A 15,499-nucleotide genomic window follows, 5' to 3' on the forward strand; every position below is an offset into this window, starting at 1 on the left:
TGCACTTTGCACCTCACAGTCCCATCGTCCTTTTGGCTGTGCTTCTTCCTCTTCTTCTTCTTCTTCTCGCCGCTGCTTATTATTGCTCCAGCAGGTGTTTGTGTCTCGCTAACCGGCTTGTGGATGTTGTTTCTGTTATTGTTATTGTTGCCGTTGCTGTTCCTGCTTTTCGGCACACCAACACCTTTTCAAACTCAAAATTCGCATGCATTCCAAAACCACCCCACCCCACCCCACTCTACCCCACACCATTCCACCCCTCCGCCTTAATCTCACGTAATTCGGTAGGTGCGTGTGTGTGTGTGCTCTGCAGATTTGAACATGAGTTTTAGAAACAAAAGTTTTTGGTTTCTTTGTTGTTCGCATTGTTGTCATCGCTGTTCTTTTTGTTGTTGTAGCTGTTGCTTTTTTTTACAGCTCTAGCATATGCGCAGTTGTCTTACGAGTGTGTTTGTCAAGTAACCCCCTTCCCCACAAATCAAGCCCCATCCTATCTACATACGTTTGCACTTACATACGAGTATATTGCCTTCAATCTCGGCAACATCTTTGTCGCTGCCAGATATAATTGCATCTATTTGTAAGTCGTCTAAGTTTCTGAGCTTGATTTCTTGCATTTCATTTGGCACAATTCGCGCGCTAATTTGATAATTATGTTGCAGTCGTACCTCCCCCCCTTTTCAAAAACTTAATAACACTCGTATTATGCATTCTGACTAATTGTATTTTGAAGTAATCGAATTAGGGAGCTTACTTGATTCCATAAATGAAAATAAAGCACGAGAAAAGGCGGAGTTAGTGAAGAGCTGCATATATTTGAAATAAAAAATCAGTCTTTTCGAAATATAAATAGTACTTGATTCTTCGATCTTTGTTTAAAATTTGAACAAACAGAAAATTGTGTGTCAGGACGACACGTGATAGAAGTGGTTGCATTGGTTGTATTTATTACTCTACAATGTTTGATGGCAAAAGGTACTTTGGCTTGAAAAGAATGGCTAGAAAATGGTTCTCGCTGTAGATTATCGAAGAAAGTGGTTAGAAACACAACTATAAATGGTAGAAAATGACTGGATAATCCTCCACAAATGGCTAGAAAATCCTCTAAAAAAAACCGCTATAAATAACAAAAAAAAAAGTCCACCCAAAAAAGCTAGAAATTTGTATAACTTGTTAAAAACCCAGCTAATAATGGGTAGAATATGCTAGAAAATGGCTACAAACCCGCTATAAATAGATAGAAAATAGAATAATCGCTAGAGAATGGCTAGAACATTTTTGTTTTCATTCATAATTTCAATTTTGTCAGCTATTGCTCATTTATGTGTGCCTGCTACCGTGCTATTGGTTTCGTTACAGAAAAGGTTGCCGATCGAGTATTCAAAACCCTCGCAAAGAAAGTTTCACTTTCACGCTTTCTTAGGCTTAGATGAATCTTTCCACCAATTTTTGTTATCATTCTAGCTGTTTTAAGTTCGCAAATTCTAGCGTTCATACAGACAGACGAATGAACAGATCTGCATATCAAGAGCTATTTATTGTTTTTGGCGACTGGAACGATTTTAAAATGCAAGGAATTCTTTTCGTATCTAAAAAAATATATGCGTTCTTTTCAACATTTTTGTTGACGGTCAGTTTGTCTACAAGTAGTCTGTTCGCTTTAAATATGCTGAAACAATGTAAACAACAACAACAACAACTGGTACTACTACTATTTAATATGACTGACAAGCTTAATATGCCAGCGTCAGAGTGTCAGGGGCTACCCTGCGACGAAATCTTGATGCCATTTATTGGATAATTAAAGCCACTTTGCGGCAGGTTTGACAGCCTTACTTTGGCCTGTCAGCGGCTGTTATCGCCCCTCCCCTCCTACCCACCCTACCACCCCGTACCCCTCTCATATTGACACCCACACGCACACCCATTCACTGGGGGGTACGCCTCAAAGCATCAGCGCATTGCGCTCAATTTCATTTTGAAGACAAGTTTAGATTTTGGCAAAACCAACATGGTCCACAAGTTCTAGCTTCATTGTCAGCAACAAGGAGGAAGGATGGGGGAAGGGGTAGTTGGGGGGAGGGGTGCGCCTGAGACTGGGACTAAGGACAAGTACGGCGATGACGAGAAGTTCGTTGACAACGCGGACGGGGGCAGGGGCCGAGCAGAACGAGGACAACATTTAAAGTTCAATTAAATTCGACGCCTCAATTTGAGTTTCCTTATTGTTGTCCTTGCCAGGCAGACTGCCATTGTTGTTGTTCCTGCCGCTGCCGCTGCTGCTGCTTTCGTTGTTCTTGTTGTTGTTGTTGTAGTTGTTGTCAGTGGCGGTTTATCTACCGCAGACATTGAGAAATTGAAAATTATGATGTTGATGTGCCCGTCGTTTTGTCCATTGATTGCAAAATGCAATTCGCATCACGAAAAACTTTTTGCCAACTTGTGCGCGCAAAAAACTTTCATGTCAAGAGCGGGCTGGTGGCGGACAAATGGACAAATGGACAAATGGCCAAATGGACGGGTGGACGGTTGGACGAATTGGTGGGCGTCTGTTGCTTGATTGACGCATTTTCAAATTTTGGCCAGCTTGGAGCTCAGGTCAGTTCTCCACTTGCAGGCAGTTAATCAACCACTAAATGGCACGCGTCCAACTTCAGCTGATGATGATGATTAGGCCAAGCGCAGAAGAATGCGAAAAAAAGAAATGAAAACACACACACATGAATTGGGGGGGTTAAGGGGGGAAAAAAAAAACAGAAAGCCGAACTGACAACCCACGCAAGTCGCTTAGCGTGTCGCCCAACCGCGGCCTCGCTGGCCACAAACCCAGGCCGCCAAAATGCCAACGCCACCACAGCTTGTAGCAATTGTCATACCATTTGTCAGAAGCGTTCAGGACACTCCTCCCTCGCGTCGCGCTGCGCATGTGCCGCACCCGTTGCCTGCGTCCCCAACGCCCGTCAGGGCTGACAAGTTTTGGAATCCACCACGTGCACCACTTGTGGATGCCAATGGACACATGGTGGATGCCATTTAGTTCGAAAATCCACTTCGACAATTGGCAAGGACAGCTCGAGTCTGGAGTTGCTCGGCTGGCGCCTTCGGCTGCGACAGCATCCAACGGTACTTGACGAAAGCTTCGTGGAGGCGCCGAACGAATGTTCGGCCCTTGACGTTTGCCGCTTAACGTTCGGCATTTGTCCTTCGGCTCCAGCTACTGCCACTGTCGCTCTGTGTCCTGTTGTGTCCTGTGTGCTGTGTGCTAGGATGCTGCGATGCCTTTTCAGCCTTTTCAGGCTTTTCAGTTGATCAACGTCGTCGCTGTCGGCTGGTTGTCAGCTATACGAGTACTCGCTCCGGGAACTCCACTTTTCTCGCGGCTCTCGAGGCAATTTACGCGCGCGTCGGTAGAAATTCAAAAAATCGCGTATTCCCCATAAACATTATCCCAGTATCTGAGTGGTCGGAGTGGCAGAACGCGTGTGATGCATCCACCTTATATACGTCTATATTTTTTTTTGGTTCACCATCGAATCTATTAAGTATTTGTGCCCATTTGAGTGAGATGTCAAGTCAAATGCCAACTGACTTGGCCAGTTTTCAAGCCGCAAGCGCTACGCGCACGCTTAAGTAACGACTTGTGTGGAGAATTCACGATTTAGAAAGAAAATAGAAAATATATACAACACATCCTATACATACATATATATATATATATAAATATATATACGTGTATATGTGTATATAGAAAATGCACTTGGTTTCAAATATAAATCTGTGCTGTCATCGCCGCCATCGCTTTCAATATCATGGACAGCTGCTGGGCCGCCTTGTCGATCGCAATGACAAAATGCTAGTCCTATTCCTGCTGATCGTGGCGATTATCGAAGGTAAAGCAAAGCAGCCCCAACTCTTGTGAAAAAGCTCCAAACCCGAAACGTGTTTTTCTAAGCCCGAAATTATTTTTAAAAACACATCAGTTTTATTTTTAAAAGCAGCCCCAACTCTTGTGAGAAACTCAAAACCTCAAATGCGTATTTTTAAACCCGAAATTATTTATAAAAACAAACAATTATTTTTATTATTTTAAAAAGTAGCCTCAACGCTTGTGAAAAACTCGAAAATATTTTGAAAACCAAACAGAAAGATGGATCGCTCAATTGTTGATATCATTACAGTCCTATAAATATACTTGTATAGTATGTTCATAGTGCGATTGGTGGGACTTTTTCAACCTTGCAGCGTTTATAAAGAACTTCCATTAAGTGTCACTATTTCAGTTATTTATTTAAATGAATTTTAAAAATTCGATGGCAGGTGCAGTTTTTAATCCCTTAATGCTTTGAAATAAATCATTATATATAATTTTTTAATTTAATGGCAGCTGAAATATTGCTTTGAAAATTTTCTTCAGATCTTTGATATTTTTAAAATCTTTCAAATAAATTTTAAAAAAAGCAAAGACATTCTTTAATACCATTTGTTGAAAAGTGCTTAGTGTGGTGTTAAATATTGAGTATAAGAATGTTTAACTATTTGTTTAAAGACAGCTTTAATGAAAAAAACTCTCTCTAAGAAGAGAGATTTTATCTAAACATCTTCTTAAACATTTTTGAAAGTCTTGTTAATAATATTTAAAAAAATGCATTATTAAATGCCATTTGTGAGAAAGTCAGCGTGGTGTTAAATTTTTCAAATTGGAATTTCGACTACAAAAATGTTTATTTTACTCAATAAAATGTTTAACTATTTGTTTAAGAAGTCGAAGACAGCTTTAATGGAACAATAAGCCTCCCTCTGTCATATGATTATTATTTTCAACTGAATTTAATGTTCACTCATGGGAGGTTTTGTCTGAAGATTTCTTAAATTTCCTCAAATTTGTATTTTATGCTTCTGCGTGCATTTTAAAAGTGCAAGGCTATCTGGCATAAATAAATAATGGCATTTCTCAAATATTGTTAGCAATTTGCCCAAAAAATCAAGTTCACTTAAAATACACTCAACAGCTTAGTTGTTGGAAAATATAAATAATTTTTCCAAGCTGTCAGAGTTGATAAATAATTAGTATCCACTGCTGCTGCCACTCTATTGCCGTAAACTTTCAATGAAATGACTGTCCAATGAATGCGAACTGTTGTTGTTTTATTAATAAGTAGCATAATCCGAAGTGAAGTGGAATATAAAAATAACGCCAGCGAGCATTCGCTTTCATTCAATTGGGGGGCATTTGAATTACAATGACACCAGTAAGTGGCCAGCAACTACTAATGCTGCAACGATCCCATAAATGCAGAACTCAGTTCCAGTTAAGCGGCCGTTAAGCGGCATTACGAATACGCCGTGTTATCCCGTGTTTGTATCTGCATTTTTGTTTCTCGTCTTTATTATTTTCATTATTTAACTTTTACGCTGTTTTATTTCTGTCTGACAGTTCGGCGGGTCGTTGGATCGATGGGTCGTTGGGTCGCTTGTAGTGATGCTATTCGATTGGAAATCATCGTCAAGGCCATGCATCGAATAGACGCATCGATGCATTAATATTTTAATTGAAATGTAACTAATTATGCACATTGCTACTATGTTGAAGAGCTGGGTAGTAGTTGGGTTGAGGTGTCTGTCAATCAGATTCTGTGGTAGCCTGAACGTGTTCGGACTTGTTTTTAATTTCATTTTAGCCTGTTGTGAGGAGTTCTCTAACTTAAGTTAATTGAATTGATGTGTTAAGTGTCTTCAGATTTCTCATTCCCACAGATCCTGCTCTGTAGCTTTTATTTTCCATTTATAAAGCTGTCATTCTCCTAAGATGATTGTTATCTATACTTTTTTTTTAATTGTTGCTTTATTTGAAATTTGTCCTCAAAGGGCAATTATTAAATCAGTGTCTTGTGCATTGAGAAGTGGCATCTTACAAGAGACCAGATTACTATAAACAATTATGATTGTTATATTATGAGCTCAAATCGAAGTTCAATTAAGGAACTTAAGAAAACTTGTTAACGAACGACCTCAACAATTCGCAATTCTTTACAAAATCGAACCATCAATTCATGAACATTTTACAACAATTGCAAAAAAATGAAAATTACTTTCCAATATTTATCAGTTCATTAAAAGAGTTGCATACAGATGGTTGATTGGCTATTATAATGCCATTAAATACCCTTCGACCTTCGACCACCGAGAGCAGCTAATGAACCAAGCTACTTATATTTAAAAATCTCCAGATTTGCGGTATCAGTGTGATTGTTAAGGAAGAGTTGCCCAAAGGCAGTTAACCTGAGCCTGCTAAAAGCTGGACCATAGGTGGATATTTAAATCTAGGCTTTCTTAAATTTGAAGACCCCCACACAACTCTAATTCTTTATACGGCTCTTTGCCTTTTCAACAACAATTTCCTTTGTTTGGAGTAGAGCCGACTTTCCGACTTTCCCACTATCTTTGCTGTTTCTTAAAGGCCTTCAAAAGATCTTTTACACCCTTAAGTTTAAATCGTTGTATCACTAGCAACATATGCTTTGCAAAATCGTTTCGAGTTCTTTGCAACAATTACAATTAATTTAATAATTCATTTTGGCCCTGAGAGCTCTATTAATTTGATTAGATCCAGCATACATTATTTCTTAAGATCAGGATAAAATATTTGAAATATTTTAATCTCTTCTTCTTAAAAAAAAATAAAAATTATTATAAAAATTATTGCAATTTTTGCAATTTTAGTTTTGTGCTGTTTTCTTTTTCTTTTTTAAATTTTTGAATTAATATATTGGAACATTATTTTTTCATGTTTCCAGTTGACAGTTCTTTGTCAGAAATAAGTAAGTAAAAAATAAAACAGTTGTTGGGTTAGGCTTTTGCGTGATATAACCGCTAAAGATAGTTAGTAATTGATGTTTTTTTGATAGTTCGACTTCAAAATCGATGTTTGTGCAGTTTCTAAGAAAATAAATTGCTGCTTACTAATCGTTGCAAGCACTTTAGTTAGTGAGCTGGCTAGGAGGAGACAATGCAACACAACAATCTTATAATATCGTTCGGAAAATAGTGCTGCAATATCTTCTCAATTAATCGATGTGGATTTGCATCACTAGTCTGTGGATCGGTTCGCCTTCGTCCAGTTGTCCGCTGTCTCAATGAAGGCAATTAAACGTCGACCAACTTAATAATTTTTGCACGGCAATGTGCGTTAATTAACCAATGGGCCAAATGTTTTATGTCGTTGGTTGTTGCTTGTTGGTTGGTTGTTGGTTGTTGGCTGGTTGGCTGGCTGGTTTGCTGGCTGGTTGGTCGGCTGGTTGTTCGTGCTATTCGTTGAGCTGTTTAATGCATTGTCATGGCTGTATTGTCATGGCTCTCTTGTTTTTGTTTTTGTTTTTGTTGTTGCTGTTGCTGTTGTTTTGGGCATTGTTTCCATTGCATTGAAAGTGCGATATAAATACACAATGGAAATAAATAAATAAAATAAATGAATTGCAAAAACAAAAACAAACAAAGCACGACAACAGCAACTACAATATTCGATAGCAGTTTAATTGACTTTCTGCACAGTGGTGCGAAATGTATTTCAATGGCAATTGTAATTTGTTTCAAAACTAAGAGTCAGTTGTGGGAGTGTACTTGCAAATTGTTATTATAATAATAGCTGATTAATCGTACAAGTATATATTTGCATAAGAAGTGCCACAATACTTGTAGTTCCCAAATGTTCAGCAATATATTTTACAGCTTCTCTTCATGTCGATATGAGCAATATAGGTGCAAGAACAGATAAGAGCGCTTTCTTTGAGTAACAAGCCTATTTCGAGTCTTAAATAAATGAATCATTACAAAAATTATTTCCTTGCAAACTATTGCATTGCTTTAGACATTGAGGAACCCACTCCTTTCATCTTTTCTTGTAATTGTGGTCGCCAATGGCGTTACTTCACATCAAGTATTTGTTTTTAAATGAATCAGTTAATTAGATGCCAGCTTTTCTCCACTCGTAAGAAAGTTTCAATCTTTCTTTTATAATTATTTAGTTTTTATTTTGTGCTTCGCACTTAAAGGAACAATTATTTGTAAAACTCTATACAACCGTCCATTATACAATTTGGAATATTTTGTTCAGTAAACTCATTTAAATTGTTTTCATTTTCAGTATGGCTTGTTATGTATAAATCAGAGTTAAAGTCCATTATCAAATTGGCCATTCTTATATCAATATAGAAATCTGCATTTGGTACCACTGTGCATTCAGCGCTGAAGTTGAACGGCCGTCGGGAATTACACAAAACAATTATCAGACTGCACTTTGTGCATGTGTGTGTGTTCGGTAGAGCGAGAGGGAGGGAGGAGAGAGAGATGGGGAGAGGGGGGAAGCTGTGGATATGGCTGCGCTATCACTCGATTTTAATTGTGCAAAAATTATGTTTTCACCTGATTTTGCAATGCATTGTCCACACAAATCGAAGCTAATGGAGCATATTAACTCTTTGTAGGGCACATACTTTTTCAAAAGCTATTGGATTAGCTAGGCACGGTATGTTCAATATATGCAGGATATCGAAACCAAGGGGTTATGATTAGTAATTGATTATTTGAAGTATTCCTTTAATATCGGAATATACATATTCCATATTCCAAGCTGTTTCGGTGTCGAAACTATGCTAATTCAGTTTAAAATTCGGCAACCACTTTTTACTATTCTAAGCAGTTCTAAAGCCTTTATCTAATATCGGAAAATATATATGTACTTTAATGCTTGGTTTCTGAAGTTATGTACCTGATTGAAGATTTTGAAGCTTTGTCGGTTTTGCTTACAATTTGCAGAATCTCTGTTATTCCAAGTATTCATTCATAAAAAACCATTCCTTTATAGTAGCTTTTGGGACTACTTTTGCACCATGATTTAAACATTTCAAGTTTTAGAAAATAATGATTATTCTTTGAGTTTTATTTTTGATAAAAAAAATATTTTAATTTTTTTGGACAAAATGTATACTAAGTATATATATTCTTAAACAGTATGCCAATCAAAAAAATAATCAATGTTTTGCAATTTTTCTAATAACGATTACAGTCCCTGGTAAATTGAAAACAGATATGCATATATACCTTTATACTTTAAAATATTCAACAAACCCATTGAGGAATAACTAATTTTTTGATAAGACATTAAGATTACTTTTTATAAAATATTCATTCATTCAATTATTTGTCAACATTAGTTGTTGTTTTCCAATTCCTTCTGAAGCTTGTAGGGCATTAACGATTCGCTCAATGACATGACGGGCTTTCCACCTTTTGTCATTTATGCATTTTGGGCTTTTCCGCTGCCAGGTAATCATAAAAAATTAAGTGCCAAATTGGCAGCGGTGATCATTTTTACATTGATTAATTTTGTAAATATATTAAACGGCGATTTCGGTCACACATTTATTTGTTTGTTTTTTTTCTTCCCCGCCCAGTAACGCATTTAATTTCGCAATTAAATTTGCTAAATGAAATTGGCTTAAATGTATCCAGTCTAGTTGTTTATATGGCCATCGAAGTGTAACCATTTCTATGGTAAATTGACGGCATTGATTGTTGAATTATGCATTGGCCGAGCATTTGATTAAAATTGCGGTAATGGCTTCGAACTATTCTAAATTGGTAATTGATTAAGGCTTGAAAAATTCCAAATGAAGGATCAACTTTTCAATTATCTCTCCAATAAATGAATTCTAGCATTTAAGTTCGAGACTTACGCTTAGTTCTTATACTTTTTGCTGTTTTCACATTTTTCTTAATTTCCAATTTTATTTTTTTTTGTATTTACAATATTTTATTTTGTTTACTCTACTAAGGTCCTCGGATATTTTTAGCGAAGCGCACCACCATATTCTGCCATTGAGTTTTTTTTTAAACTCTTTAAAGTTCTCTCTTTGCAAGTAGAGTAAATAAAATATAGAAGGTTTCGAAATATAGTGCCTATTGTAAGTGTTCGGAATAAAAGACTGAATATGAAGTTCCTAAGAGGAAATATTTGGAATGAATTTTGTACTTAATTCTTTTCCCTCAAAACATATGCTCGTGTATACCTATTGAGTTAGATAAGGTCCTTTTAGTAGCCGGTTGATGTTGGTTTCGACTTACTAGCAACTATGCCAGCATTCCGATCGACCTGCGGGGAGGGTATACCCTTTCTAAGTTTTCTTTGGCATTGATGTATTGCAAATTTTCAAAAAAGGAATTAGACCACAAGTGACGACTGGACATAACTATTTAGGTGCGATTGATCCAACTCTCAGCTCAGACCCATGAAAAAAAAAAATTACTGAAATGGCTTCTAAAATACAACTAAAGGTATCTGCCCAACTTTTGAGCAAGTTTTCGGTTACTGGCTTGAATTTACGGCAGAACCCAATATATGTTTTATTTAAACAAAAAATATATTATTTAAATACCAGTGTCTGTCGAAGTTAATTTTGAATTTTCAACACAAGATTTATTATTTTAAATGCATATAGATATGTATTATTACTCATCATATCTTGGGTTTCCTGCTCTAATTATTAAATTAGGGATCAGGAGCTCCAATGAGGGAAAAAAGTTATAAAACTACATTTGTGCCAATCATCTCAAATTTGATCAGAAATGTATAGCCCTTTGACCGTTTTCTAAAGTTCAGAAAATAACTTCTAATTGGAACTAGAGGTATATTTTCTTAAGATAAGAAAAGTATTTCCTAATAAGTAGTGGAACATTTTCCTAATTTCATGGACATTTGTATAATCAGAAAACGTATTTGCAGCAAGGCACAAACTCAATTTTCTGTTCAAAACAAGATAAGTCCTGGCGAATTGGTGTTAGTATTCGAACCTAGAAAGCTTGCCTAATCTGTTTTTATTTTATTGTTTTTTTAGTTGAATTTGATTCATAAGAGCCGTCTTTGGTTTTTATTCTGGAAAATTAATAATAAATGGAAGCTATCGAGTAATAACAACATACGTATGTACATATGTACTGTATTTCCGAATCAAAAGCATCTTTACATTAGCGATTGTTTTTCACATTTTTCCACACACGTTTAATGTATTTATTTCCTTATACATTTGTGAAAGTGACTAAAAATGAATTGTATTCAAAATATTCTTGAAAATGATACGCTTGACAATATTTTTGACTATTTTGTTCGTTGAAAACACAGAGAACAGCCAAGAGAAAAAGTCGTTTGTCTGTAGCTTAATTTTCTTCAGTTATCAAAGCGAAAATTTGTTGAAAATACTAACAAAAACAAACGAGGATTTTTAAAATAAAATATTTAAAAAATGATTCGAAAAAAATAAAGTAAAAAGAGTTTCTCAACCAAATCAATGATAATGTATGATCCAAATTAAAAAAAAAACAGAACTGTAACAGTGATCGGTGGAATTAAAGTCCATAGCAAAACAAAACTATATATTTTAAATAAATAAATTAGAAAAACCATCAACTTTAGTTCAGCGAAGATGTAAAGCCCAAAACTCATTCTACTTGTAGTTATAAATAAAATAAAATTGAAAAGTTTAAAAATAAAATTTATATGAGTCTTGGTGCGATGTGTTCGCCTGCGCGAGCCACACACGACTGAACATTTTATGATTTGGCATCAGCGAAATAACACTACCAACACTATTTTACAATTTCTTCCCAACACTTGGAACTCGCAGATTGGCAGCACTGAACGCGTGTGTGCGAGCGAGAAGTTGTGCCTAGTTGTCCTTTCCTGTTCGCACTAACCGAAAATGCCACGCTTGCTTATTTGTTCGCCACATTTTAGTGCCATTTCATTTATTAATGCATTTCATATTGTTTTTTATATTTTTATATTTATAAAGCGACGAATCTAGAATATGTAAATTTATATTTATCCTCAGAATTGGGTTGTATTTAGTGCCAGCGACCTCATCTGCAACCCAATTAATGAAAATAGGTTTTTTTTAGAGTATCTAGCTAACAATAATTTACAAGGCTTTATTATTAATTTTCTGTTCATTTCCAAAGCCGCTGCTTCCCCTGTAGAGTTCCAAAAGTAATAGGAACCGCGTGTGCTTTGTGAGAGACCTGATCCTCTGGGAACCCAGAACTCGCTTCTTGCCCAAAAGCCCCACTATGTGGGCAAATGTACAGAGTATAAAAATTCGCATTGACGAGAATTTTCGAAATTCTTTGTACTACCCGTAGAAATGCCATATTTGTATTTTGAATATTTATTTAAATCCTTTACTATACTACTCTCTGTAGCTGCCTTTTCAACTCCTTTTGTGAAGCTTGTTTTGGGTGGGTGGAAAATTTGTTGGCTCCCTTCACGCCATATCCTACTTAATCGTTCATCAATGGCCGGCAAGTTTTGTCAATGGAGCTTTCGAAAATAAAAATAAAAAGTGAAAACTAGCAGCAACGGGGGCTTTAGCTTTATTCCCGGATTGTAAAGCAGCATAAAAACGGCATAAATATTAAATATGAAAAGCACTTAAATCGCGGCAAACAATAATTCCCCAGTGATAATTGCGCACAGGCCGAAATGGCAGTAAAGACAGGAGGCGGGCAGAAAGGCAGAGAGGCCGAAAGGACAGGGAGGCGGGTGCAGGCATGGGCCCCAGGACTGTGGGGTGTCACGGATCCTGTAACGGCCGCCGATGATAATGATAAACATAAAAGTGAAAATAATTTTCAATTACAGCGACATTAATAACGGATAATAATCCTAAACAAATATTGTAAATGAGACAAGCGCTCGTGTGAGCGCCGCCAACTGGCCACAGCTCTCCTTTGTGTGTGTGTGTGTGTGCGTGTGTGTGTGTGTGCATATCAATGAAATGCAAATTAATTGCCTCAGCATTTGGGCAGCACAGACAGCAACAACTGCAAATGTGGCGATAAAACGACAACTGTGCGACTCCCGTTATGCAACGCATTTCGAGTGCACATTCAAAGCGCATTATTAAATGTAAGCTACACCGCAATATGGCACACACACACAAACACACACACACACACACGCACACACACACATGCATACACACACTTGCAGCAGTGATGGCCGCGTCGAATAGTTCAGGACATTTTGAAAATATTGAAGGGTGAAGTGCGAGTTTTGAATTTTGTTTTTCATTTATGTGCCTGGAATTTATGAATTTATGTTAAGGACAAGGTGTTGTCTATAATCTATTTATTTTCGGGGACTGTAATATTATAAATATTACTATAAAAATTACAAAATAATTTTATTCATTCTTTCACAATATAATGGTTAATTTTAATAGTCAATAATCATTATTCTTGAGCAAAACAATAGGACTCATACAATAATATTCTGAGTTGAGTTGTAAGTATAACTTAAAATTAATCATTATATTCTGAGAGAATGAATAAACATTCAAATTTTTAAATCATGATTGGTTTAATCCACGTTTTTGCTAAGTTCACAAGATTTTTATTTTTTGCTTTAAAAAATTCTGTTTATTTTCTTGATGCCATTGCAGGCACTTCTCTTCTTTCGTTAGTAAACCAATATTAATGTAAGATTAAATCCACAAATAAATCAACTCTTTTGAAAGGATTTTGGCAATGACAATGTAAATGTTATAAAAAACAACGCCACCATATTGCTTAGATATGATTTATACGGAGTCAAGGAAGCGCCAGAAGCGTCAAACTCTACACAGCTTAATCGAAATTGTGGTCTTTAGACAAATAGCAAGAATTGTTAGCAATGAATAGAGCCCCAGAACGAAAGCGAGCAGCGGAGAAGGATCTGAAATGGACCAAATGTAGTCTCATTTTCTGGCAAGCACTTCTGAGGATAAGATTGCCTGGCCAAAGCTTGTTTACTCCCTCGCTGCTATTAGATGAACGTAAATGGACAATCATATTATGAAAATAGTACTTCCCCATAACCCAATACTTTAGTGCACAGAACCCGGAAACACATAACTTCTTCGACTCAAGCCAGTCGGAAATCCGATCTCAGCCTATTACCTTTAAACTCAATTTATAGTATAATTGAAAAATATAAATATTTGTTAAGACAAACTCATAATTTCTCATTTAATTGCATTAATTGCATAAAAAACTGATCAGTTCATGGTTGAAAAGTTGCAGAATGTTTTCAACTATTACATTGTATGTGGAATTAACTGAGTTGATGCTGGTTCTTTAACTTGAAATCCTTCTCAATCTGATCTAGCTTCTTGCTGAGGACCTTTGTTTGCACATCGATCCACTGTAGCCATTCAATAATAATGCTGAGTAATTCAGAAAGAGATGTGCCAGGATATGCATTTATCTGCTCTTTATTGACCCGATTTAGAACCCCGACAATCTCTTTAAAGTCCTCAGCTACGCGCTCCAGCTCCATGTCCAAATTATCAAGCATAATATAGCTCTGATAGCGTTCTGTGTCCTCACACGAATAAGGCACAATTTCATATTTCTTCTCCATTGGCACGAGAGCTTCCCCAATTTGTTGAATCTGCTTGTCAATAAGGGCGACCTCTTCCTCCAGCACATCCTGGTCGTTTTTAGCTTTCTGGATGGCATCGTTGAGCTCGCTTGCTTGTTGCTGCCTTTGCGTCACTTGGCCGGATTGTTGCAAGAAGACCTTCTGCATTTCCTCGAGCTCCACATGGCACACGCGAATATGCTCTTCCAACTCTTGAAAGGTCATCTGCGGGTCGGCGACGTCCTCCTTTAAAGTCTGCTCTGATTTGCCGACGTTCTCCATCACCTGTGGTTACTTTCTTTAAAAGTCGTACAAGCAAAATTTTGTGAGTGCCTTTCTCTAGTAATATCAATTATAATGACAGGAGCCTTTTTCACTTTTGACAGCTCGAATTGAACTTTATTTCGATTGCTTACTGTTGGGCAGGTTCTTTAAAAAAAAAAAATCATTTGAAATCGTTAATAAATTATCGAATTCAAGTATTGCTTGTGCCACGTGTTAAAGAATATAAAAAAAAAATAAAAATAAAAAAAACGGAACCTACTTATAAGAAGATATGACAGATCCCGTAGAGTTCACAGTTTTGTTCAATGTGAAGCAAGGCTGATATCTATTAATTGTATGTATGTTTATGTTTTAGAACCATAACAATTTTCTAGCCGAAAGGTAAAGATTTCTCCTACTTAGTCTTTCCCAGCTTATGTCGACATAAATATATAATAAGCAATTAATAAATGATATCTAATTGTTTCAAAAAATCTCTCTCTAAAACCAGAAATTCCAAACATCGCAAAGAAAAACTATTTAATAGGATAGTTTCAAGTCTGTCTGATTGGCTTTTCCCAAAAAGACTTACAGGCATAAGCATTGCTTTTATTATTTCTATTGAGTGTGGGTTAAATCATTGCACGTACCACTCTTAAAAGTAATTCAGACGCAGGTTTTACTGTAAAATAAAATGCGGAGCTTGGGTCTTAAAGTTGCTCACAAATTCACTAGAGCTTTGAGCAACGAAATAGTCGAAATTGTAAAAAAATGGCTAAATTGTCA

The 15,499-nt window shown here is 36.4% G+C and overlaps 1 protein-coding gene across 1 annotated transcript in view; it reads left to right on the plus strand.

Annotated features, from left to right (window-relative positions):
* The first annotated feature begins 3,824 nt into the window (after positions 1 to 3,824).
* LOC115628761 (lachesin) overlaps positions 3,825 to 15,499 on the plus strand; it is a 66,180-nt gene continuing 54,505 nt past the window's right edge. Inside the window, exon 1 of the mRNA XM_030524977.1 lies at positions 3,825 to 3,890. Coding sequence (XP_030380837.1) covers positions 3,851 to 3,890 — 40 coding nt within the window. The 5' untranslated portion in view covers positions 3,825 to 3,850. The remainder of the gene's footprint in view (positions 3,891 to 15,499) is intronic.

The sequence above is a fragment of the Scaptodrosophila lebanonensis genome, unplaced genomic scaffold, assembly GCF_003285725.1.
Source record: "Scaptodrosophila lebanonensis strain 11010-0011.00,11010-0021.00 unplaced genomic scaffold, SlebRS2 tig00000123-arrow-arrow-pilon, whole genome shotgun sequence".
In the NCBI taxonomy this organism is placed as follows: Eukaryota; Metazoa; Arthropoda; class Insecta; order Diptera; family Drosophilidae; genus Scaptodrosophila; species Scaptodrosophila lebanonensis.